General features: G+C 39.8%; 1 protein-coding gene across 9 annotated transcripts in view; it reads right to left on the bottom strand.

Annotated features, from left to right (window-relative positions):
* Positions 1-78: 78 nt before the first annotated feature.
* ptprt (protein tyrosine phosphatase receptor type T) overlaps positions 79-24,891 on the bottom strand; it is a 258,730-nt gene continuing 233,917 nt past the window's right edge. For 8 of the 9 annotated variants that reach the window (XM_069169709.1, XM_069169713.1, XM_069169710.1 and 5 more), the window contains 9 exons: positions 23,407-23,561; positions 19,255-19,390; positions 15,819-15,968; positions 15,375-15,548; positions 15,137-15,268; positions 14,401-14,526; positions 11,624-11,787; positions 5,676-5,811; positions 79-3,856 (listed from right to left, as the gene is read on the bottom strand). In XM_069169709.1, coding sequence (XP_069025810.1) covers positions 3,803-3,856; positions 5,676-5,811; positions 11,624-11,787; positions 14,401-14,526; positions 15,137-15,268; positions 15,375-15,548; positions 15,819-15,968; positions 19,255-19,390; positions 23,407-23,561 — 1,227 coding nt within the window. In that variant the 3' untranslated portion in view covers positions 79-3,802. The remainder of the gene's footprint in view (positions 3,857-5,675; positions 5,812-11,623; positions 11,788-14,400; positions 14,527-15,136; positions 15,269-15,374; positions 15,549-15,818; positions 15,969-19,254; positions 19,391-23,406; positions 23,562-24,891) is intronic. The other variant, XM_069169711.1, reaches the window with a different exon arrangement.

The raw sequence follows: 24,891 nt of genomic DNA, 5'->3' as shown, positions 1-24,891 counted from the left end.
ACCCTTTCTCCTCAGATAGATGCTTTGAATGTTACTTGCGTTAAAATTTTAGTCTGGAAAAAGAGAGATGACATCAAATTCACCATTTTGGTCCCTTTATTTCATGTTAACCACATTTCAAACAACTAAACAACCAATGGTAATGGTATCACCAGATCTAAACAGCACTTTGCTAGACAAATAATTATCATAATAATAATAATACAAAATAAATTTACAAAATCAGGACAGCAATTCAAAAAAAGAACACAAACAAAATATAATACAGATGAAGGGCCATAAACCAAGCCAATCAAATAAAGCCTGAGTGAAAATAAAAAGGGATAAAGATTTCTGGCATTCACATTGTCTTCAATATAGCACTCTTATTGTCTTAATCTTGATAGGTCCATGAACAAGCCTGACTGGTCTCCAGCAAATAATAATAAAAAAAGAAAACATTAGCACAGACTGAACAGTTTGTCACATTTTACGACAAGTTTGTTGCTTTTTCCAATAAGCAGCGAAACCTAGAGTATGAAAAACTTTAACTAAACAAAAGTCCACAAGAAATTGACCTTTATCTTTGTGAAATCATTCCAAACTGTGTCATGCATTATTTCAAAATACTGACACTTGCTGGTAAGAAATGATGGCTGACACAAAAGTAAATCAGATATCGGGCGACAATTATATATATATATATATTTTAAGCACTGGCTCAAAAAAACAACCCAAAAAATGTTCTTCATTACTTTCAAAGTTCTTTTCCAAAACACATCTGTGGCGTTTAAAAATGAAGCCCTTAAAATTTGATCCTTTTATTGGCAAGACAGCGTTTGAGCCCCCAAATGTGATAACAAATCTGTAAAAACGATCACAGTCCTTTTTTGAGTCGGCACAGTTCAGATGGTGCTCAAAACCAAAAAAAAACAAAAACAGGGAGTTTATCTATAACAAGAGCTTTTGGTTTCGTCTTCCTCACAGCTTTTAAATGGGACAAGAGAGCAACATTTTTTTTATGGTTTTGTTTGCACAGGAAAAGTAAATGCGACCTTTCGCTCGTCTCCGTGTTGTCGTTTTAACGCTTATGTGGCAGATTGGGGGAACGGATCCAACCGCCAAGCATGTTTTTCACTGCAATTTATACAGAATGTTATTACATGAAACATACAAAGCACGGCTTATGGATCTGGTCTAAATCAAGGACACTTAACCAAGTCTTATCTTTTTCTAATTTATTTAGTTTTATAGACCAACGCTTGTCTGATATCGATCTGTACTCGCAACAATACTGGAAAAAAAAAAAAAAGGTCTGCAAAGATGTTTGATGTTTCCATATTTACAACTTTACTTCATGCTAAAGCTGGTCCTCAAAGCTGATAATAACATAACTGCATCTGGTGGATCATCAAAAAAAAAAAAAAAAGAAAAAGGAATGTGCAGCTGAAAGTTCCAAAGTCAGTTTTTTTAAATAAACTCATCTGAAATCGACATTTAGTATCAGGAGGAACAAAAACATCATGCTGCATGAGTCTGTTTTCGCAGACTAGATTAAATTCAAATTATCCAAACTAAAGTAACGCTAAATTTAATACAGCTGCACCGTACAACCCGATATCAGACCAAAGCACGTAACCATTAGTCCATTAGATAATTCTGTGTCAGTGTCCTGGTTTGCTTCGGCTAGGCGTGAAAACTAAACTAACTCAGGTTGAGGGAAGAAAAAACATGGTTTGGGTTTAATGAAGTAATTTTATCCAATTAATGTTACATACATTGCGAGTTACTTAACGTACATTGTTAAATATATTACGATATGTACGTAACTTACTTATGACTCAAAAGTCCTTTCAAGCCTGACACATCCCGTACTTGGACTTAATCAATCTTTGTACTTCTTCGCTGGTTACAAATGTGTGTAATTTTCACGCCTACGTAAGAAAAAAACGTGACACCGACATATTATCCTCTAGGGGACTGACGGCTGTATTACACGCCTCGGCCTGATACTGGGTTATGTAATTGATTGATTTCTTCTACATGTCTATAGTTTAGAAGTGAGAGTGCAAAAATTTGTGTGCAAGTCCTGATTTCAATTAATAATTTGTCCCCCTGATTGTCCAATATCCTTCAGGAACGTTTGAGTCAAAGCCAAAATTCAAAACCACATGACCCAACAGCCAAAAAGTGAAATAAGTTACTTTTTTGTGTGTTTTTTTTTCCATGTGGATCGACCATTTTAAGGAAATATATATACGAGAGCAGTTAATATCACGTTAGATATGCAGTTTGATGAGGTTGTTACATTTTCTGTCCCCAAAGCATCACAAGTTCAGTCCAAGCAGGCATGTTCATTCTTAAAGTAACTCTGAATATTGGGGATATGAGTTAAATGTGCAAAACGCAAAAATATTTCCTTTTTGTTTTTCTTCTTCTTCTTTTTTTTTTTTTTTAGATAACGAGTCTAAATTGACAGTTTGTAGTGAGGTAAAGCAAGACTTTTGATCTAAACTATAATCACTGAAAAAAATTACATTAACAGCTTTTTAGAGCTAGAATGTTAGGAACGAACCTTTACTCGTAACGTTTCTGGTGTGTGATGTTTGTCTGTTTGTTTGTTTGACTGTGGTTGTCTTATCTTATTTACATTAAGGGTGGATGCACACGAGAAGATTTTAACAAGACTAACTTTTTATTAAAACGTTTGACATTTTTTTTTCCTTTTTTTTTGGTGAAAAAAAAAAACAGGAGCAGACATAACAACATTTGGCCTTAAAGGCAAGGCAGGATTTCCTTTTTTCTTTTGTCGGTGCTGTCGGTATATTCTCCACACAGTACTTGACTCAACTTATCGCAGCTTGTAATATACGACTTTTGCTTGTTGAATTTGTGACAACTTCTCCCAGTAAAAGTAAAAACCGTCAAAATTGTCACAGATGATTTTGCCATAATCCAGTATGAAGAAATAGAAAACCATGCTGGGATTTTTGATTCTGAAACCAATTATGGAACTTCTTATGCAAGAGGCGCTAGCTGCGAGGAAACATAACAGCATGGGATCAAAAAGAAAAATGACCAGAAATACTAACACGTGCTTTTCTTTTTTTTTTTTTTGTTGCTTTGATCCAGCTAACTGAATTCTGATCAACGACATCCACATTGCAACTGGATTTAAAAAGTTGTCTAAAAAAAAAAATCTTCCAGTGGTGCATCCAGCCTTCAGAGGGAGACAACATTCAAGGCGTAGAATATATCTAAAAAGGAAAATACTGTACAATAGTCACATCACAGCCCAGCAGAGAGGACAGAGAGATAGAGAAGGAAAAGAAAGTGGCGCTTCTTTTTAAACATCTGGATTTTGCTTTTTTTTTTTTTTTTAACATATCATTTTTTTCTGTTTTCTTTGTACAAGCAGGTAAAGTCCCCCAGTCTGGCTGAAGCAAAAACACACACACACACACACACAAAAAAAAAATCACCAGTGTGTATGTTTGTTGCTTTTTTTTTTTTTTTTCTTTTCTTTTTTTCCTCTTCTGTACAGGTTGTGTGTGCGCGTGTGTGTGTGGGTGTTGTCGTCACAGGCACGCACATATACACACACGCATACGCTCAAATATGCAAGCATGCCCTCGCCCATTCGCACACAACCACGTGCACACGCTCTCAAAAACACACACGCACACACACTCAGGCACACATGCTCACAGGTAGGATTCAGGTCAACACGAAGCCGTTTTTGGCGCTTCGGGTATCCCCAGTGTTGCGTTGAGAATGACAGGCAGCGTCGATGGCGAATCGGAATCGAGATTTTCCCAGCCAATCAGAAGGAGCTGAGCGCCTCCAGAGCCACCTCATAGCAGAACTTATACTGTTCCTGTGACGGAGTAAGGCAGAAGAAAGAAAAAGATCTCTTAACCAAGAACGGATTAAAAAAAAACTAAGTACATTAATTCATCTTAATGTTTCTGAACAACGTTATTTTAGCAAAACCGATGTATTGTGTTAAAAGACATGTAAGAGTAGCAACACTTTTAGTCACATCTGACTGCGAAGGATAAAAAAAAAAAAAAAACTCACCAATAAACTGTCGCTCAAGCCAGTAAAGCCTTGACAAAATATTGAAAATCATGGACTAGTATAATCCACTTACACCCACCCTCCCTGTGTGTGTGTCAGTGTGTGTGTGTGTGTGTGGGAGGAGGGGGGTGGAGGGGTGGGAATGGGTATCGGTGATTTTGTTACTGTGCGTCTCTTCATCGCGCCCTGGTCCCAGGATGTGTGTGTTTGTGTGTATTTGTGTCAGCAGGTGTGCCGTACTCGAAGGGTGTGGGTAACAAATTGAGAATTTATTTTACGGCGGAGATGAGAAAAGCGCTGAGGCAGCTGCTACCCGCTGGCGTGCGTCTCTCCGCGTGAATACAAATGCGCGGCGTGTTCGTGAACACTTGGCATGTATGCAGCCGTAGAGATAAACTGCATCAACTGTCACACACGCCGTTTTTTTTTTTTTCCGCCGCCAGGAAAGTTCTGGTTCGAGAACCGTTTCTCTTTCTGGAAACATGAAACTGGGGTGTCAACTCCGAGAATTGTTTCAAGAAGAACCGAGATAACTTCCTTTTTTTTTTTTTTTTTAAACGGCAAATGTTGACTGTGAATACCTTGCAAGATAATAGACATCATATTGCAGCCTAAGCGTGAAACACACCTGTCAGTCCACTAGAAGATACCGTTTTAGTGCGACGTGCCTCTCTAATAAAAGTACGAGCATGTTGGACGAGGGGTTGACGGAGGAGGTCACGTGACGGAGGTCGTATGAAGGGGTGATAAAGTCTGGTACGGTATGTAACGTTCATGCATGAAATTCATAGACTGTATATAGAAGTGTTCGTTAAGCTGCAATACCACCGAGTGCCACCAGAGGTTGGCTCCAAAAAGCCTCCAGCTTCCATAGACTCCCATTCAACTTGTCTAATGAAATAGGAAGTCAAATAATTGTTTCCACTAGTTATTTCGGTGTTGTTAGTTAAAGTCACTCCAATGTATTAGTTCTCTGGAGGACCATCTGACAATAATCCCGTCATTAATTAAAAAGTAGGCCTCAAAAAGCTGTGTTTTTTTCGGGGCGTGGCTGCTTGATTGACAGGGCTGTAGTGCAATCAGTTTCTGCTATCGGTGGGCGGGACGTGGTATCGTCGGGTTTCCGATCAGAGCGAGTCAGTCAGATCCAACCCTCATTATTGGTCACTTCTGGCTCCAAACCGCGCCGAACTAGCACAGATGGCGCCGGCTGATATCCGAACTCGAGGATTCATAACGTGCGTTCGCAAACCAACCGTTGACGTCACTGTTGGTTGCCGCTTGGTAAAGTTACTTAATTCCCCTGAAACAAGGATGTTTTCCTAAATCTTAACACCTTACACCTTAAATCTTACGCCTAGGTGCGGCAAAACGTGACACTGACACGGTATGGTCCAGTGGACTGACGGGTGTGTTGCACGCTTTGATGGGACATTTCAGTTAAATTGGAAAAATTGGAAATTCGACTTCCAACTGACAAATAATTATCTGGTTAGGTGTTACTGGTTGCTGTCAAGTCTCAGTTTCGTATTTATTGACTGTACCAGCTTCTAAATTGTCGACTGCAAACCATTTCATGAAATGTGTGTGTGTGTGTGTGCGCTGTGAATTCTCACCATAGTCTCCACCATATTAGTCTTGTTGTTCCTCAGCGTTTTGACGGTGTGGAAAACATCCACGATGTTCTGCTGCTGGATCATCTCATTGATGCTGCAGATGGCACAGAACGTTCCAGAACGCCCTCCGCCGGTACTACAGAGGAGGGAGAGGGAGGGGCAGAAGATCTTCATCATTAAACATCATCATCATCATCATCATCGTCATCCTGGAGACCTGTGCGGCAAAATCATCATACTGATCATAGAAATGGAGAGAAAATAGGAGAGGAAAAGAGCTGGAGGACGCGAGAGATCAAGCGAAGATGTAAAAATGGAGTCGAGAGAATAAAAAAAGAAAAAAGTCTTTTTAGAACAGCAGGAACTAGCTCCTGCCCCTTTGACTGAGTCACCCCGCTTTTTAAAATGTGTTGATCATAATATTTGCTGTTTGCTTTCATGTATTTCTCTTTCTATTTCCCTGCCTTCCTGCAGCTGCCGTGTTGAGGATGCTTGTGTGTCAGCTTTTTGAATAATGCTCTTAAAATCCCAGGAACTGAGGAAACATTCACTGGATTTAAAAAAAAAAAAAAAAAAAGCTTCATAAAATGGGTTATGAGAAAATTTGTTTGGTTGTCGCGATGCCATTTAAAAGCGTAGACCCCGTGCCTGTGAGTATAAGGAATGGTGTCCTGTTTAGATGAAAGCAAGTCTCTGTCACAGTGTGAGCGCAAAGTAAAGGAAACATTTAAAAGTTAGAACTTGTAAAATATAGAAATTAAAGTCATTTAAAATCTCTAACCTTTCAATACGTGATTTCTGAAGTCGGGAAGAACATTTTGACAAATTCATTCTTAATACAACCAATTGTGTGGACATATATTTCTAAAATTAGAATTTTTGTTTTTTAGATTTATCAAATTTTAAAGTCTTTTCTTGTTGAACAACGGTTACGATTGACTCTCCTGTTTTATTGTGAAAAGATTTATACAGAATATAACTTCCTTTAACAATCTGGTTAAGAAGGCCGGCTCCATCATTGGCTGCAAACTGGACAGTCTGGAGAAGGTGGTGGAGAGGAGGACGCTGAGGAAACTATTATCCATATTGGGTAATTCTGACCACCCTCTCCACCACCTGCTGCAGGGACAGAGGAGGACGTTCTCCAAAAGACTCCTCCAGCTCTGCTGTCACAAGGACAGATACAGGAGATCATTCTTGCCCACTGCAATAAGACTGTACAATAACTCACCTCTGGCAAAATCCATCACACAACAATAACACCGTTGGTTGTCTGTTTTCTTGTTTGTTTAAATCTTTGCACTATTGTTTAGTTCGTTTTAATTTAATTACTCTATTTTTTTGTATATACTGTGCATTTTTATATTTAATATTTTTTACTGTTGTTTTATTGCTTTCCTGTACCTATAATGCTGCTGTAGCGAAAAAATTTCCCCTTGTGGGATTAATAAAGTATCTATCTATCTATCTATCTATCTATCTATCTATCTATCTATCTATCTATCTATCTATCTATCTATTAAAACAATGCAACAGCTGAACAAAAAAAAAGCAGATCAACACAAAGCTAAACCAGGTTTCAGAGTTTTTGAAAGTACAAATCACTGTGCAGAGTACGTACAAGTTCCAGAAAGCCAAATTAGAGTCATTAGGCATTTTTAAAGCTCCCCAAAAGTGAATCAACTATAACAATAAAAGTTGACAAAAAGGCTTAAATGAGACAAAAGAATAACAGCGAGTGACACGATGAATACGCAGTACAAAGAAAGCTGTCACTGCATGAAGAAAAAAGAAAATAGCTCTAATAATGGATTTAAGACATTTAAACACATTTGTACAACCTTGAATTGGCCTTATTTTTGCTTTAAAAAAAAAAAAAGACTTTATACAGCGGGGAGGTTGCTGTAATGGACAAAGGAAGAGCGACGTAAACATAATTGTGTGTCTATTTACTGGCTGTGTGCCCCCCCTCCCCTCCCCCCCATGTCAGCATTCCCTGCCAGTCAGCAGTCAGACCACCCACCATGAAAACAGCTCCAGACTTTCCCATCTCACCTGGTTCCAGCTGAATTCATCCCCGATTCAGGCTGAATAAAACATTTGTGGTGCTGGAAGGTGGAGTGGCAAGTCGTCACAAAAATCCCCCCCAAATCCCTTTACCTACTTTCTTTCTCTTTGAAGGTCAACAAAAACAAACAACAAATAAGTATTTCGTATTCAAAAAATGTATTGCGAGACAAAGGATTCAAAGAGGTCCGTTGGAGTTTTTCCGTGTTTAAATGTAATTTCAACACCTGAGGTCCTCATTGCACTGGGTTTGGATATCAATATCTAAAACTAAAATTTAAAATGCAAAGGTTTCCCCCTCTGCACTTCTTTCCTGACTTTGGGTTACTTTCAGTTTTCTAGACACTTGCCTCTGTGTCGAAATGTTTTTGTTTCTAGGTATAAGGGAGAGAAAAAATACATTTTACATTAGTGCTGCCCAATGCATCTCGAGGCTAAAATACATTAATATTATGAAGCTAATAACAGTTGAACAACCATCTAAAAAAAAACAAAAAACAAAGGAATTCGACAGGTCAAGATTCAATTCCAAGCGAGGGTCAAGGCGACTGAATAACTTTCCATGTTTGTGTAGAAATGGACACGATGTTTTATTAACCTCCCTGTGTGAGTATCAACTACCAGATCACTGTAAAAGAAACTGAACTTTTTTTTTTTAATTTGCAAGCAATTTTCTTACATCTACAGTCACCAATCAAATATATCCGCCCACTGGCTTCTACTCGAGTTCTACTTGAATCTCTACTGATGTTTTTGGTTTTATACTTTGTTAGCGGCAGTGAAAAATGCTCCTAAATTAGATGAAGTTATTTTTTTTTATTTTTTTTTTGGTGAAACGTCTAACAAACTCCATATGTATAAAATCAGCAAATGATTTAGGGATCATTTTTTTGGTCTATTGTTTATGTTGGTTGAGATAACATTGCGCGAAACTCAACGCAACTTCGATTGCAGCTTTTGCTCATTCGCGCAAAACAGACGCTTCTGAGGTTTCAAACATTCAACTTTAGCTAAACTTATTTGGAAGAAAAATCAAAGGCAATTAGCCAAAATTAACGAATCCACCCCAGTTTACATCTTCACTTCTGGATTTGACTTTGACCGGCCATAGTTTCTGTAGCGGTGCACCAACAGTTTTTCCATAAATTATACGTGAATTCACTTTCACATTTACCTCAATATAAAGTGGTTGGTATAATCTGTCTGTTTGCTGGTTCACCACCTATTAGCTGTTAGCTTTACGTTTGCAATGTTATTATACATGATAGCAGCCTACAAATCTATAAAAAATATAGTCTACAATTTGTATTTAACTGGAATTTTCCAGTTTTTAGGGTGCTAAACTGGGAGCATGAACTAAACCCAGAACACTGAATATCCAGGCTAAAGTACATAGTCAGTGTGTTTGGTTAAAAAACTACATTGGAGAGAAATTCATGAAAATATTTTGTTTGACGTAAGTGACTTGTGATTTATTAAAAACCGCATTATTTCACGAATGAATACAGCGTTGACAGATTGACGTGTTAAGCGCGCCGCTCCTCGCTGGTCTCTAAAAGGTTCTCCCGGCGCAATATGCTGAAAATGAGACATGTGCTCGGCATTAAAGACCCATCAGACTCCAACCTCCGGGACAAGTGAAGAGCAGGAAAATAATCAATTTTCACCAGCCACTGATTGAACCATCATGTTTCTCCTTATCGCTGGTATTACTGAGTCTGTGAAATCAATAGTGGGGGTTGATTAGCCAGTGTGGAGCTGTCTTTAGCCAGAAGCATAGAAAGCTTACATCATCCTGTTACTCACATTTACTGGGACTGACAACTAAAGATTTTACTCAAAATTTGTTTTTAATTTTGTCTTTATTTTTTTATTTGTTTTATTTCACAGCATTTTATTTTACTTTAAAATAACATAAACTTATGAGAACTTTTAAAACACCAATCAATTTGGAATTTGTAGAGATAGATTTATCCATCGAGTCGGTTGCTATGAGCGACAAATTGATTTTAACTGTGCGTCCAAAGATGGGATGTGTATCTCCGTCGATATCTACATCTGTACAAGACGCCATGCTTTAAACATTGATTCTGTGTATAAGGGTCAACAGATATGTTATTTAATTTGTGTCTCGATGCACTGACACTGGCTCCCTTCAGCTCAGAAAACATTCAAGAGATGGTCGTAATCGAATGGCTGACAAGACTGGATTGACAGATAATTCTACAAACAATTTTTTTTTTAAATGGCTCAGATAAACTCGAGATGACAGATTTGTCTCCATTTGCTGCCTGCAATCTACAAAACCAATTATTTTGGAATAATTCATTTTGGATTATTATAATTCTCAAAGCCTGTATTTCACTCACTGTCAATTGAAAACACTAAAAAAGCAAAAAAAAACAACAAAAAAAAAAAAAACCATCCTCAGCAGTTTGAACAGGAAATAAAAAAATCAATGCCATTTCTGATTGGCCCGATGAGCTATGACGGAGGAAGTTGATTGGATGAACACCAGTGATGCGCTTGAGGCAATGTTTGGAATTGGCGTATTATTGTTAGTGAACTTCCCTTTAATCTCTCTTGTATAGATTTTGCAGCTTCTGTTTCCCTGCCTCATTATCAGCTTCATTTGTTCTGCTGACAGGAATTGCATGGAGCCGAGTGGTGTTGGTGTGGTTGTGTATCAACACGCGCGCACGTATGATTGTAAAAATGGAAATAACGGAAAACAGTAGTACAAATATGAGATGTATAGTTGAAATTTGTGGTGAGCATAATCTGTAATGTAATGCTCTAACTCTGATAACCTCTGTGCAGGTTGTAGGCTTCATTTAGACACATCTCACGTGTTTTACTTTTAGTTTTGAGCCAGATTGACGTTGATATTTAAGGAATTAGTACCAACTTTCATCGCAGTTATAAACAGGCATTCATTTTTTAGTTTTACAACAATTGTAAATGTTGAGTTTAAGGCATCCGTATGGACCTAACATGAATTGAAGAGTCTAGAAAAGCCTTTTAATTTCATATATTATCTTAAATGTGTGTATGTATGGTTCTATGAATGCGTGCTTGCGTCTGTGAACATTAGTTTTGTCTTAAAGGTGTGTCAGTGTCTTTTAGAGGAAGTGTATTTCATTGTCTTTTTCTCCTTCACGCACACAAACTCTTAAGGTCACATTTGCATTTTATTTGCCTCGTATCGATCTGTCATCACGAAGAGAAGTGCCTCTTCCAGTCTACTATTTTATCATAAGTATTTTGAGTATGTGCATCTATATTCCATTGAATTCAATTAAAATTACAAAGGTTATTTCAAAGCACTCAACACAGTAAAGTCCTTACAATAGAACTTTACGACATTGTACAGAGGAACCCGACAATTCAACCTTTCTCATGTAAGCTAGGAGGAAAAAAAAACCTCCCCATTAACAGGAAGAAAAAACCTCCGACAGCAGGGGGGGAAAACTGTCTTTTAACAGGAAGCAACCTTCATCAGAGGGAAGGAAAACCTCTGTTTTTACAGTAAGAAACCTCCGACAGAGGGAAGGAAAAACTCCCTTTTAACAGGACGTAACCTCCGACAGTAGGAAGGAAAAACTCCCTTTTAACAGGAAATAACCTCCGACAGTAGGAAGGAAAAACTCCCTTTTAACATGAAGAAACCTCCGTCAGAGGGAAGGAAAAACTCCCTTTTAACAGGATGTAACCTCTGACAGCAGGAAGGAAAAACTCCCTTTTAACAGGAAGTAACCTCCGACAGTGGGAAGGAAAAACTCCCTTTTAACAGGATGTAACCTCCGACAGCAGGAAGGAAAAACTCCCTTTTAACAGGCAGAGAGTTGTCTACATGTGTTGTGTGCGTGCGCTACACTTACAGGCAGTGTACCACAGTCCTCCCGTCGCCTCCGTCGTACTGCTCCTGCCACTTTGCCAGCCTCCTGACCAACTGGAGGATGGAGCGCTTGGAGAGAGGCGTGTCCCGGTAGGCCGGCCAGCCAATGAACTGGAAGTGCTGCACCAGGCGGTAGCCGTCCTGTGGCTGCGGGGGAGAAGTGTGAAAGATATTCATCACTATCAAACAATCAAAATCATGCAGTCATTCCACGGGGGAGAGTGCTTCAGTATGTGTAAACATTTTCAATTTTACTCCCAAGAAGTACCGCTGACGCTACTGTTTCCTCACAATTAAAACCAAAAATTGAAAAAAAGGAATCCCGTTCTCTCCTCTTTAAAAAAAAAAATCAGGGTGTGTCTAAAATGCTTGAATCTGGTAAACCAGTTGGATGGAGGAAAAATTCTGGACAAATAAGATAAGAAACACAGAGTTGTTCGAGATGGGAGCTGCCGCTCTTTTTCAGCGGTGGTCTGGATTGTCGCCTGAGAGGGAGAATTGTCTCATTTGGGCATAATATACTTTTCCTAAACTGATACATAAAGCACTTCTTGTGTGGTCGTGGAGCGTTTGCGCTCCAATTAGTTTTTGTTTTTCCCCAACAAATATCTTTTCAAAAAGAAATAGGATTGGACTCGACAAAGATGATAATGTTTAATTCAATTTCATGGCAGACGTGGCATGCTTTCAGTCGTTCTGGCCCGAGGCGCTTGGCATCCACCATGTAAAAATACCAAAGCCCGCCATCACTGTCAGACTGATTTACTGCTACGTTTACCACACATGCATATGCACACTGACATTTACGAAAACGACCAAACAGACACAGCAGCATCTACCCCCCCCCCTCATTTTCCCAGCAAACCTTCGCATTTCTCCTCCTCTTCATCTTTCTCTCTAACCCCCTTTAATTTGAGTTTTTTTTCTTTTTCTACACCCCGTCTTTCCCTGAGTCGCTCACTCTACTTTTCTTTCCCTTCGTGACTCTTTTTTGTTGTTGTTTTCCTTTTATTTTTCTTATATTTCAATTTCTCTCTCTCCAACCTTTTCTCCCCGCCACCTCGTTCACTGTTTTTCCTCCTCATTTGACAGCTTAGTGGCTGGCCGTGTAGAGTCACCTAGGTTGGAGCTGCTCTCACAGTGCGAGATGTGCTGTTATGGCGATGATATGAGCCATTTCACACTAGACTGGTGATGTGTTTGAGAGGGAGAGCGAGCGAGAGAGAGAGAGAATATAGAGAGTAGCGGTGGGAAGTTTGCTAAGCGCTATAGGAGCATGCAGACGACAGGGCACCACTAGAGTAGTGCCGTCATGGATGGGTGAGAAAATGAGATGAGAAGGAAGTAAAGAGGGGAGGCAAGAGGGTAGGAAAGAGAGGGGAAGGAGAGACAAGAAAGGGGGTGGGGGGAGCCAACAGAGAGGAGAGGTGAGAAAAGGAATAGAGGTGAATGAAGGCAAGATGGATAACAGGGAGACGAGAGGAGTTGTAAAAATGGCGTGTTGTTATTGCGCCACGGTCTATATGACTGTTGTTTTTTTCTCCGAAAAACTCACCAAACCAGGTTAGTCTCGACCCCAACAAACCGAATGTGGGACACGTTATCAATGCTGAGACGTAGGCTCAAATTTTGCCTGTCCAACTTTAAAAAAAAGTACTTATTATGCACGTTACAGGTTAGCGCATAAACCTGCGATGGTTTCAATCAAATATAATTTACTTAAATGCAACTTTCTGAATGCCAATGCTGAACTAGTTTGAAAAAGTTGATTTCCTTTTCTTTGTAGTAGTTTTCCATCGTCTTGTGCTGAAATCCAAAAAGCTCGTGAATTTGTGTACCAATTGCACTTTTCCCTTTTGAGCGTATTTGGCAGCGATGACAGTGACAGATTAACCCGCACACGATCCACGTATGCGCAAGAAAAGCATCTGTCCTGCAGTTTTGACTGGAGTTAATGACACTTTGGGACGTTGTCTCGATATGTGGGATGCAGGACAAGGGATACAAATACTGTGCAGTCCTACATAAAGTGGGACACCTGGTCACCCTACATGTATGTGGTGATGTCATCGTGATCGGTTATCTTAGAGAGAATGAAAGGTCACGTGAAATGAAAAATGCCTTTCCTGTATACTTACGTTGTGTTGCCAGATCTGTTGTTCTACTATCTATCATTACATGTCATACCATGTACTTTGGGGTATTTTTTTATTTTTTTATGGAAAAGTCAAAGCTGTTTTTTTTTTCTCTCCTATTGAATGTCAAGCCAGTAGTCCTTATTTGATCTACTTACTAAGAGAAAAAAATGCCACCGGTGGTAATTTGGCAATATTAATCAATAGAGAAGACCAAAATTAAATATGTACAAGAGAGACTAAGATAAATACACATCTACAGCCCCACGTTGAATAGATTCAAATTATATTAGAATGATTTTAACAAGAGAAGGCCAAAGACAATCAAGCGAGTCCATGAAGAACCTTACGGGGATTTCAATGTCCTTCAACGACGCCGTGAGCCTGAGCCTGTTACTTAGCCTAAAACCACCTTCAGGCCATAACCGCAATATTAAATTATATTTCATTTCAATAAACAACGATGTCGTTTTAAAAACCAGGTTAGACAGCGTAAAGTCTGAGAGTCCAGAGCTAACAAACAGCACGGCATTACAGATACATACCTACTGTCCGTTACACGTGCAAAACATTTCATATTTTACTTTTTAACCTGCTGTTTTTATGATATGAAAGTATTTGGTACCCTGGCCATGTTGCAGATCCTGAAGATTCGGTTGATGATGTCCTCATCGATGTCTGCTGATATGAACTCCACTTGAATTGGACCGTAGCAACACGAACTTTTCTCCGGCCAGTACTGCATACATAACTATTAAAAAAAGACACAGACAAAGTAAGGAGGAGAGGAAGATAAAACACAGAAGAATGATTCAAAGAAAATCAAGTTTTAAATGGTACATTCGCACATTTTCTTTTTCAAATAACAATGACAGTTTACGTAAACATCAGGATCAAAATAGTTGACTAATAGTGACATGGCTTCTCCTTCCTATGCAACCTTCCTCGTGTAATTTATCATTATGATTTTTTTGTTACCAGTCTGTGCCGTGTTGGCCGAAGTGTTTAAATTGAAATCGAGGTTAATTGAGATACTCCATGTGGGACAGAAATTTTTAATTTCAAACATATTGATTGAAAAAGGATTCCTTTTAAAGTAGACCACGACTGAGATTTGGCAAAGAATTGTATTGTGAATTATTGAACAACCGCATAACTTAGCAATTACTTCCTCTTCTGAGAAACTAATTGAGGGAGGGAGTGGGGGGGGGGGGGTCTGAGGTATGATTGTAACATTCACATCCATTACACAGTCTCTTGGTGTTAACAGTTAAGTGCGTCAGCTCCTGCCAGTGTAGCGTTTGGTCTTTTTTATTTTATTTTTCTTTCTTGACAAAAACAGCTACAGAACGAGCTCATACCTGCGCTGCATCCATCTCATTGAGCATTACGATGGAGGAGCAGTTGTAGTCGAACACCAGCCTCCAGAAATCACCCATGGTGTTTGGCAAAGGATGCTGGGTTACGATGAAGGCCGCTGGCTGTTTGTGGCTCTGGAACATTGAGAAAGGACCAAAAAACAAATTAAAAAAAATAACCACCAAGAAGCACGCATGTACAACACGCACATAAAATCTGATTGTGAAATGTTACACTTACGTCCATTAACGCAGCGTTGATGTAATTGGAGCTCTCTCCGTCCACGGATATGAGGAAAGGCAGGCATCGGTCCGCGGACAGAACGTCCATGCTGCGGTTCTTGTCGTGGTTCCTGGGTAGCAAGCCCACGCTGCAGTCCTCGGGACGGACTCTAGGGGTCACTATGTTCAGAGTCTGATGGGTGACAATAACAATGTGTTAAAACCTTCTTTAATTGTACTGTTCTCAACAGATTCACCTGCAATTAAAAAGCAAAGCAAAGGTGACTACAGTAAAGGACAAACAGCTGATGCTCAGAAGGTGAACCGTTGTCTTTTGTTAAGGATGTTTTGAAGATAATGTTAGGTTGAAGGTTTGGGTACATCTTCTGGGAGTGAATGTAAGTCGAGCGAATGTTCCCACAACTGATAAAAACCCAGAGTAGGTGTGAATGTGTGCGCTCACCTGGAACTCGTCTTTAATCTGGCTGGAGTTGGTCTGCGGGTCCAGTCTGCTGATGTTGTAGTAAATGGCTCTGAACTCACACACTGGTATGGCTGTGTTCCCGCATAGACACGCTTCCAAGATGGCATCGTGAACAAACACATACTGCTCCTGTGACGTGGGCGAAAAAAATAAAATAAAATTACATTTGGGAATCAAAATTTATCTGATTGGAAATAACAGACGAATCTCTGGCTGATGTGAGCAACAAAAACAAAATGGTGTTTAGTGTGAAATTTGCATGTGGGCTTTGGACTCTACTCTAATTTCTCAGAAAAGCTGGAAGTAAAGGGATGTAAGAAATAGAGGAAGAGGTTGTGCGAAGCTGCTCCTGCTCTCCTGGCTGTTCAAGTCTACAACAAATTCAAACATTCCACTGTGAACACAATTCTTGTTTGATTTGTGTGTGTGAATACATTATTTGCATGCTTGTGCTCTCACAGGAGCCTGAAAGTGAACACAAGTCATGTTGAGTCAAATTTATTTAAAAAAAAAAAGTACATTTAAAACCAACAGCAGTTGACCAAAGTGTTGTAAAATTAAAGAACATACTGCTTTGCCATCCAAATGTTTTTGAGCTTTGGATCAAGTGTGTTCTTTGTGCTCCAATAAAAAATTGAGGCCAGCGCGGAAATGCCTCGAAGTGAAATACCACCGAGGGTCACTACCATTCAACTTCTCTCAAATATAGTCAATCATTTTTTTTTTCCAAAAGTCATGATGATGTCATTCGCTAAAGTTATTCCTTCTTATTAGTTTTTTGGTAGTCCATCTAAAAATAATTTCAGAATTATGTAGATATTAGTCCTCAAAAAGACATGGTTTTGGGGGCGTGTCTGTTTAAATGATGGCTTTTTGAAGCTTATTGTGTAATTAATAAACTGTATTATTTTCAGGTGGACCACCATCAAATGAATCTGGAAGAGTGAATTTAGCAAATGACATACAGAAAACTTGTGGACAAATTTGATTGACTGAGAATTCCAGTTGAATGGGAGTCTATGGAAACCTCTAGTGGAACTTGGTGGTATTGCAGTTTAAGGCACTTCTGCATTGGCTGATTTTTTTTGGAGCCGGAAATTAGGTCCACTTTTATATAGAGTCCCTGATGGCGACAGCCAAAAAAAAATACCGAAATCCGGTTGCGGCTTTGGCTCGAACTCGCGAGCTTGCTGGTCCAAGTATTCACGTTAATTTACCTCCATCTTTCTCTGTTCTGCTGTCGCTCCAGTTTTACCCGGCGTTGATTACGTTTTTATGTCTCTGTCTCTTGTTTTCTCTCACACCCGTGTTTGTCTGCTGCCTTTCGCTTTTTCAATTTGCTTCTCACTTGATCTTTTGGTCTCTCTCTCTCTCTCTCTCTCTCTCTCTCCCGTTGAATGTTAATCGTTGCCTTTGGAGCGGAGAGGAGAGTTTAAAAGCATCACTGAAATGACCTCTCCTGGCTGTTACCTTCTCTGGTGACACACACACGAACACACGAACACACACACACGCACACACACACACACACACACACACACACACACACACACACGCACGTACATGCAAAAACACATGTATGCACACAGGCACATACACAGAAACCCACACAAACAGACAAGCACTCGTCGAGACACTTTCGCACACACACTTCTTTCCCCCTGTGCCTTTTAAAAGATTAATTGCTTTGTGTTGTGCGGAGCAGGATTATAATAGCATCAAGCGGCTTCAACACCGACACAAATTGCTCCCACACATATTCAAAAAGGCCGGGCAGGGAGCATTTAGCTTGGTTTCAAGAGGCATAAAACCTCACATGAGCGTGCACACACAGAAAAACACACACACACACACACACACACACACACACACACACACACACACACACACACACACACACACACACACACACAAAACCAGCTTTCACACCACTCCTGTCATACGGAAACACTCAATGTGATGCCCTGGGTAACTTTTCTGAAACCTAGCACTTCCAAAAACCCCATTCAAAAGTCAATTTCATACTCTTGAGCTTGAGCTGTCAGTCTGAAAATGAGGCTGTTTTTCTTTTATTCCTGGAAAAGTTGACTTTCTGGATACGCGAGGTTTTCATCAGTAGCACAAATAGAATGCAGCGCCGGGATGGATCAGGTCGGCTTAAGGTAGCTTAGAAGAGGAAATGAACACTTCTGTTCCAAAGTGAAATATCCAACATTTGAAGACGCAGACTGTTTAAAAAGCGATTGATAGTACAAAATTAGAACAAATTATGACACTGTGTAAAGGATAGTAAGTAACTTGAGTCCTCGGTTGACGAACAGACAGAACTTTTTCGAAGATCCTCCGTGTTTTTTTTTGTTTTGTTTTTAGGATATGGAGCAATAAATGTCAAGAAATCAAATGGAATTCAAATTTTTCACCGTGCTTGACTTGTTGTTGTGTACCGGTCAAACTCTAACCGAACAGAAATACATCATTTAAGTTCATTCTGGTTAGCTGTGTGTCATCTGTTCTCGAAATTGAACATTGATTCAATTGATCGAACAAACACACGTTCAAATACACTCAGATTACAAGTCAAATATTTCTGTGATGCGCAGCAGGATTTATTATCACAGGAAGTGAGCACATATTACTCTTTAGCAGGAAAGTGGTAACAAAGATTATCGCACATTTTTTCCCCCCGACTTCATCGCAAAAAACTCCCTTAAAACTCCACAAATAAAAAAAAAAGTGTTTACTGTGTTTATATGTGTGAGTGTGTGTGTCGGGGTTGGAGGGGGCTCTGTATCACACACCATATTCTTTACCACTGATACACACATTAACTCAAACGATCATGAATCTGTGTGTGGATTTGAATGTGTGTTTGTTTGCAGTTGGGAGTTTTTGTACTATTTTCATCGATCATTCAGGGAACATTTATGATGGCCGCAATGAGCACAAAGATACACTGTACTGTCTCACTTTTCACCATCTTGCTTCTCATACACTTTTGGCTGCAGACTAAAAGTACGGAGATAGAATGCTGCAAGCTAATCAACGTAATTAAACTTATTATTTTTCTTAAGGAAAATGTCCTTTCTTGGAATATTTCCAGAAACATTAAAGGTGTTAATAGTGGAAGTCATTGTGTGACTTTCACTTTAGGGCTTTCTTACTAAAAAAAAAAGTAATTCAGTAACCATTAGCAACTGGTGATTTATTTTTTTACTTTAATTGAAAGTTTCCACATTTTACTGGAAAAATGTAAAAATCTTTCATCCTAATCTTTCATCCTTTCTGAACAGTGTGCTTTTTGGCAAAAAAAAAAAAAAAAAAATGGTTGTCTGATAAGATAGCGTTGGTCTGTGCTCCATGCACACTCACATCCGTCTGGACCAGGTATATTAATAAGTGCAATTTTTACCCTTACCTCCGTCTGAACCATGTTGACCCGTTGTGACCTCAGCTCTCGGATGCAGTTGAAAATGTCCACCACTCCTTCATTCTCTGCCATGTCCAACATGATGTCCACTGCAATGAAGCAGCCCGTCCTCCCAGCGCCGGCGCTGCAGAGACCCATACAAAAAAAAAAATCACGATCTATTGAATAGATAATACAACAAAATCAACAACTTCTTACATTTTTTGCAAAACATTTTTTGCAAAAAAATACCTCAGGACCCCCCACCCCTGAAAAATTATTTTTTTTAAATTAATTATTGCTCGGCATTTTAGTAAATACATGTCATATTTAACCGTCGTGTTGTCCTTGGGTCAAAATGACCCGCAGCTGTGTTCAACCAAGTTCTATTTTATTTTCATATTTTTTGGGGATCATAGGTGACAAGGAGGCTGTGAGGGTTTCTTTAAAGAATGATGACCAATGATCCCCAAAAAATATAAAAATATAGAAATAAAATAGAACTTGGTTGAACACAGCTGTGGGTCATTTTGACCCGAGGACAACAGGAGGGTTAATGGCTTTTCTTTTGTAAAAAAAAAAAACAAAATTAAATAATTTGTGGTTTTTTTTACCAGTGGGTATGTGGGTTTATTTCTTGTCCAAGCACAGTGACTTCCAAAGGTCATGCCATTACCCAAAGGGATGTCAAGCATCAAGCACCTGCTCCCGGTCTTTCTGCTAAACTAGGCACCTGGAGCATGTTCAACAACCTCTTCTTTCAATCGCTGAACTCTTGAATTGACTAACCCCCAAGGACGGGAAAACTCAACTCGAGGTTTGGTTTTTTTTGGGTTCCACACCAGCAGATCACCTCGAGTTGAATCATCTCTGAGTATCAGGAGTTAAGCGAGGAAAATGGAACCTCCAACGCTGTGATTTGCCATGACAACGGGATACATAAGGGGCAAAGCCTCCGTTTTAATCCGTCGTAGACAGAAATGCACACGGTATCTGACTCCAGAGTAAAAAGTCTCCGTTTCTACAGCTGAAAACTTTGCTCCCCTCAACTCAGGGTCAAAATAAACAAACCTCTTTGAGATACAATGTGAAACCTTGAGAGTTCAGTCATGGTCTGACAGGAAAATACTGGTGGACCCTGTGATGCTTGACATACACGGGGACTACGAGGGTGGAGACGGTCTCTGTCACTCTCTTTCCTTCTCATATTACCTCGCACGCACACACACACACACACACACACACACACACACACACACACACACACACACACACACCCCAATATGTGGAGACTTTAATACTCCATGTCAGGTGTTAAGGGTGATACATCCTAAACACCAATGTCTGGAGGGGGAAGGGGAGGGGAAGGCGGAGTTGGTGGGGGGCTGATGGATGGATGGAAGGGGGTCAGACCAAAAACAGATGGATGGATGGACCGAATGAGCGAGGCAAAGACGGAAGGGAAATGATGGGAAGAGGTTAGCGGCCGCGAGTGATAGAAGCGGTCGTCGCAGGGGAGAGATCAAAGGGAGGTAAGGGAGGGAAACGGCGAAGGATGAGGTATCGAAGGATGGTGGGGGGGGGGCTATCTTTCACTTTGCAATCCCTCTGACAGTTTGCAGAGACAGCTCGAAAGAGAGAGAGAGAGAGAGAGAGCGAGGCAAGGAAGGGAGGGAAAGATAGAAAGGAGGAAAGAGAGAGAGAAAAGGAGGGGAACGCCTCGGCAGATTACCTGTCAACCTCTGTGATTAATGTTGAGACCAGAATACTGCTGGGCCTCTATATGTATGTGTGTGTGTGTGTGTGTGTGTGTGTGTGTGTGTGTGTGTGTGTATTTGAAAGCCTCATGACACAGGCCAATAGCGTCGGAGTGCCCCCCGGAAATTGGAAGTGACTGCCATAACTTCCTGCCTGTCTGTCCACATACTTTTACTCCGGCCGTCTGTTTATTGGTCCGCTCGCCTCCTTCGTCTGCCCCGCTGTTTTATTTCACCCTCTCGGGCTCGCGTGCGCACTTTTGTAATTTCATTTGTTTAGGACGAGGAATTACTGCCCACGAGAGCGCGTATTTCATGAGTTTTTTTCCATTACGGACTGTATTCAGGTACATCCCTTGTTTTTAGTTTTTTTTATATTTGTGGTTAAGGCATGAATATGAGACTTCACGCAATCAGGTGTTTGATTCAAAAATCGAACGATTGAATTACACAGATTACTGGCGTTTTGTCGTCTTTTAGCATTTTACCGAATTTCAAATGAACTCGAGGAAGTCTTATGTAAAACTCGGGGTGAAAAGGTTCCATAAACATTTCCACAAACATTATAATGGTTTATAGACAAATAATATTGGTTTTCTTTAACTGTGATAACAATCTTTCCGTAACCTGTATTTGCTTTGAGTTAAACGACCCGAAGCGAAGAGTTGTCAGACGAGATTCATTTTCATATTTGTCTCATGGATCTTTTGGGAAGGTGATGAAAAAAACAAATGGTTTTGTTGTTTGCTAGCGGGATGTTCCACAAACGTACTCCAAAGACTTGCAGAAAGAGTTGCTTCCTGAATTTTCAGTTCAGTCGCCAAGAAAGTTTTTACATTACTTGTCAAATCTATTTTGATCACTTAAAAAAAATCACTTAAAAAATTAACAAGGGCAACATTTTTGGTAGCAATAAAAGCATTTATGAAGATCATAATCATTCAAACCTCATTTCTGCAATAAATTATTAGCAATATTTTTGAATTTCCAAAATGAGAAAGCCAATTTTCAAACACCCACAGTCAGAAAAAGAGAAAATAAATGACCAAATTTTTTAAAATGTTGCTTAAAAAAAAATTCAAGCAAAATTTTAATGCAATTTCTGATTATTGCAAATGAGTAAAAAAAACAACAACCCACGACCATGTAACTTTTGAAATCGTCCCACCAAAGTCACCACTAAGCACCCCTCGCACCAGGCTTAGGAATTCTACTTCCTCTGCAGCCACCTATTCAAAGCCATAGTAAGGTGGACCACCAAATGGAATACATGCATTTTAAATGCTAATGACAAGATGAGCAGTCTACTTCAAACCTTTTTTTTTTTTTAAAGCTTGTCAGATTGCTGCCCTTTTAAAGCCTGGGCCTGCTGACAACTTGGCCCCAGAGTTGAACTGTTACGTCCCATAAAGAACAGAACATGGAGGTTAAATATACTGTCGCCATGGTGATCTTAACGCTGTCACCGATTTTTTTTTTTTTTTTTTTTTTTTTTGCTTTGTCTATTCCTAATGGGCGGAGTGGTGGAATGAAAAAAGGGCGGAAGGTGAATTTCTTTTTTTCCAATGCCTACTTTTTAAAGGTTATCACCATCGATTTAAATCATGGACAAGAGGGTGTGTGTGTGTGTGTGTGTGTGTGTGTGTGTGTGTGTGTGTGTGTGTGTGTGTGTGTGTGTGCGCGTTACTGAAAACCCAAGCAATTGTCTTACCTAAGAAAGAAAGAGGAACAGAAAAAATGGGAAGATAAAAAACAGACTGACGGTAAAACCAAGGATGGTTTTAGTTTGTTATCAATTTTAAAAACAATTTTTATTTACAATAAGTAGGCTATTATTTCTGCTCATCACAAACACCTATTTAATTTGGTTGCTTTATTTTCTAAAGTTATGAGGGAAGAAGACATGCTGGGAAACGCTAATTTGTTTGCCCACATAACTTGCGTTGACATTGTGACAGTTTATTCTCAACAGCTCAACCTTTTGGTGAGAAGCGCTTCAGCAGATTGGACGAAGAAGTTGGCACCATCGACTAAAAGCTAGTAAGTGTGCGAACGCACGAGCGTGCGCTTGTGTTATGGGTGAGGGGAGGGGCCTACGAAAAAGATTTGCATCGAGGGCCAGTTAGGTGCTTGCATTTCAACTAAGAATATGCTTTACGGTAATTATTGAAATAAAATAGTTTTACAAAAGTTCAAGTATTCCTTTGTTAAATGTCCTCCACGATACACTAACCCTGCAAAAGCCTGTTTCCAAAGCCTGGCCCAGTGAAAGGCGAGACCCAGGAGCTCCACAACCGAGAGGCTGTGTTTGTTTGCCCTTGTCTGCCCACTGGCCAACAGAGGCAGGGAATTAAGGTTATCTTCTGTACCAAACCTTGGCGTTCCTCTATGTCTGTACTCTTACCTGCAGTGCACCGCTATCGGTCCGGCATCTGGAGGGTTGAGGAACTTGACCTGTCGTATGAAGCCCAGCAGTCCCGTGGCGTAACAGGGAACACCGTGGTCCGGCCAGCTGGTAAAATGAAACTGGCGGAGCTCACGGATCTCATGATGGCCCTTCTGAAAGACATGCACGGGTAGATTTGTTATGCTAAGTTGCATATTTCAATAATGACAATTCACTGGCAAGGATTCTGTCTCTCTATGAAAAGTGGGAGCCATCTTTTGTCTCTTGATGGTGACAAATGCGTAACTCTTACGAACCTTTTATGGGTCTTTTGGGGGAAAGAGTGGCAAGAAGACGTATCACGGTTCAGGACCCTAATTGACAGCAGGGATTTTTAGGAATATAGGGGCCTTTGGCTTCGGATAGAAAATAAATCAATCTCCTTGATGACGAGACGGCACTTTCGGGCCACTTCTGGGAATGAGGGGCAGGAAGACTTATCGTGGCTCATTTGCCTAATTTACAGGGGAGATTTGAGGAAACTGAAGGCCATTTTGGCGCCACGAAAAAGATTAATTGATTTCACAGATCTCACGATGGCCCTTTTGGGACAGATTTACAGGAAGAAATGCCACGGTTCAGTTCGGCTGCCCAATTTACAAGGAGATTTTGGATATCTGGAAGTCCTTTAACTGCTTCTGTATGACGTATTTTAAAGGTAGCAGAACATATGAAAATAGCCTTTTTTTGTACAGCGCAAACAAAATAGAAAATGGAACGTGTTTTAATTCAACGGAAATTAGGAAAATACCAAAAACCTTTCAGTAGTAGATACAAGGCTAAGATTTAAAAAAAATAAATAAATAAAATCAAAAAAAAATTGGAACAGCACACCACTTAACTGCAGCATTTCTTCACAAGAGACACAGAAAGAGACAGTCTGGTGCATAACAATGTAGATTAGATTGAAAATGGAATGGCACTGGGCCTCTATTGTAACTCTCCATGTGATAGCATCTTGACATTTTAATGATGGACTTTTCGAGAAACACAGAAGGCTGGTAAACACTTTGCTGTCCAAACGATGGGGACATTGAGCAACTAAAGGGGACATTCTGATACTTAATAGATGGCAGTTAAGTCTCACATCACAGTGTCTCCTTAAGATTTGCGGTGTGCAACATTTCCTACTTGGCAGATAGACAAACAGGACTTTAAGGCTGGATTTGCACAGATGTACTTCATGATTTGATGTCAAAAAAAAAATTTAGAAGGTGATATTTTTGTTATTTCTCTGTATGAGTGTTCGAAGCAAAAAGTAATGCTATGTTCACGATGCATGCAAATCCATGGATTTTGCTACTTCCTGACTACTGAAATTCCTAATATTCAGGTTGTCCAAATAACTTTCAAAAAAAGCCTCCAAGCTGACCTAAAAGCTGCAGCAAGAGTTAGCAAGAGAGAGCATAATTTTGTAGCTGATAACCTCCCAACACTGGGTCC

The sequence above is a fragment of the Embiotoca jacksoni genome, unplaced genomic scaffold (assembly GCF_022577435.1).
Source record: "Embiotoca jacksoni isolate LCO1_2020_lvr unplaced genomic scaffold, fEmbJac1.0.p SCAF_46, whole genome shotgun sequence".
Lineage (NCBI taxonomy): Eukaryota > Metazoa > Chordata > Actinopteri > Embiotocidae > Embiotoca > Embiotoca jacksoni.
Note: the sequence above shows the minus strand (reverse complement) of the source record. Positions and strands in the feature narration are given on the sequence as shown.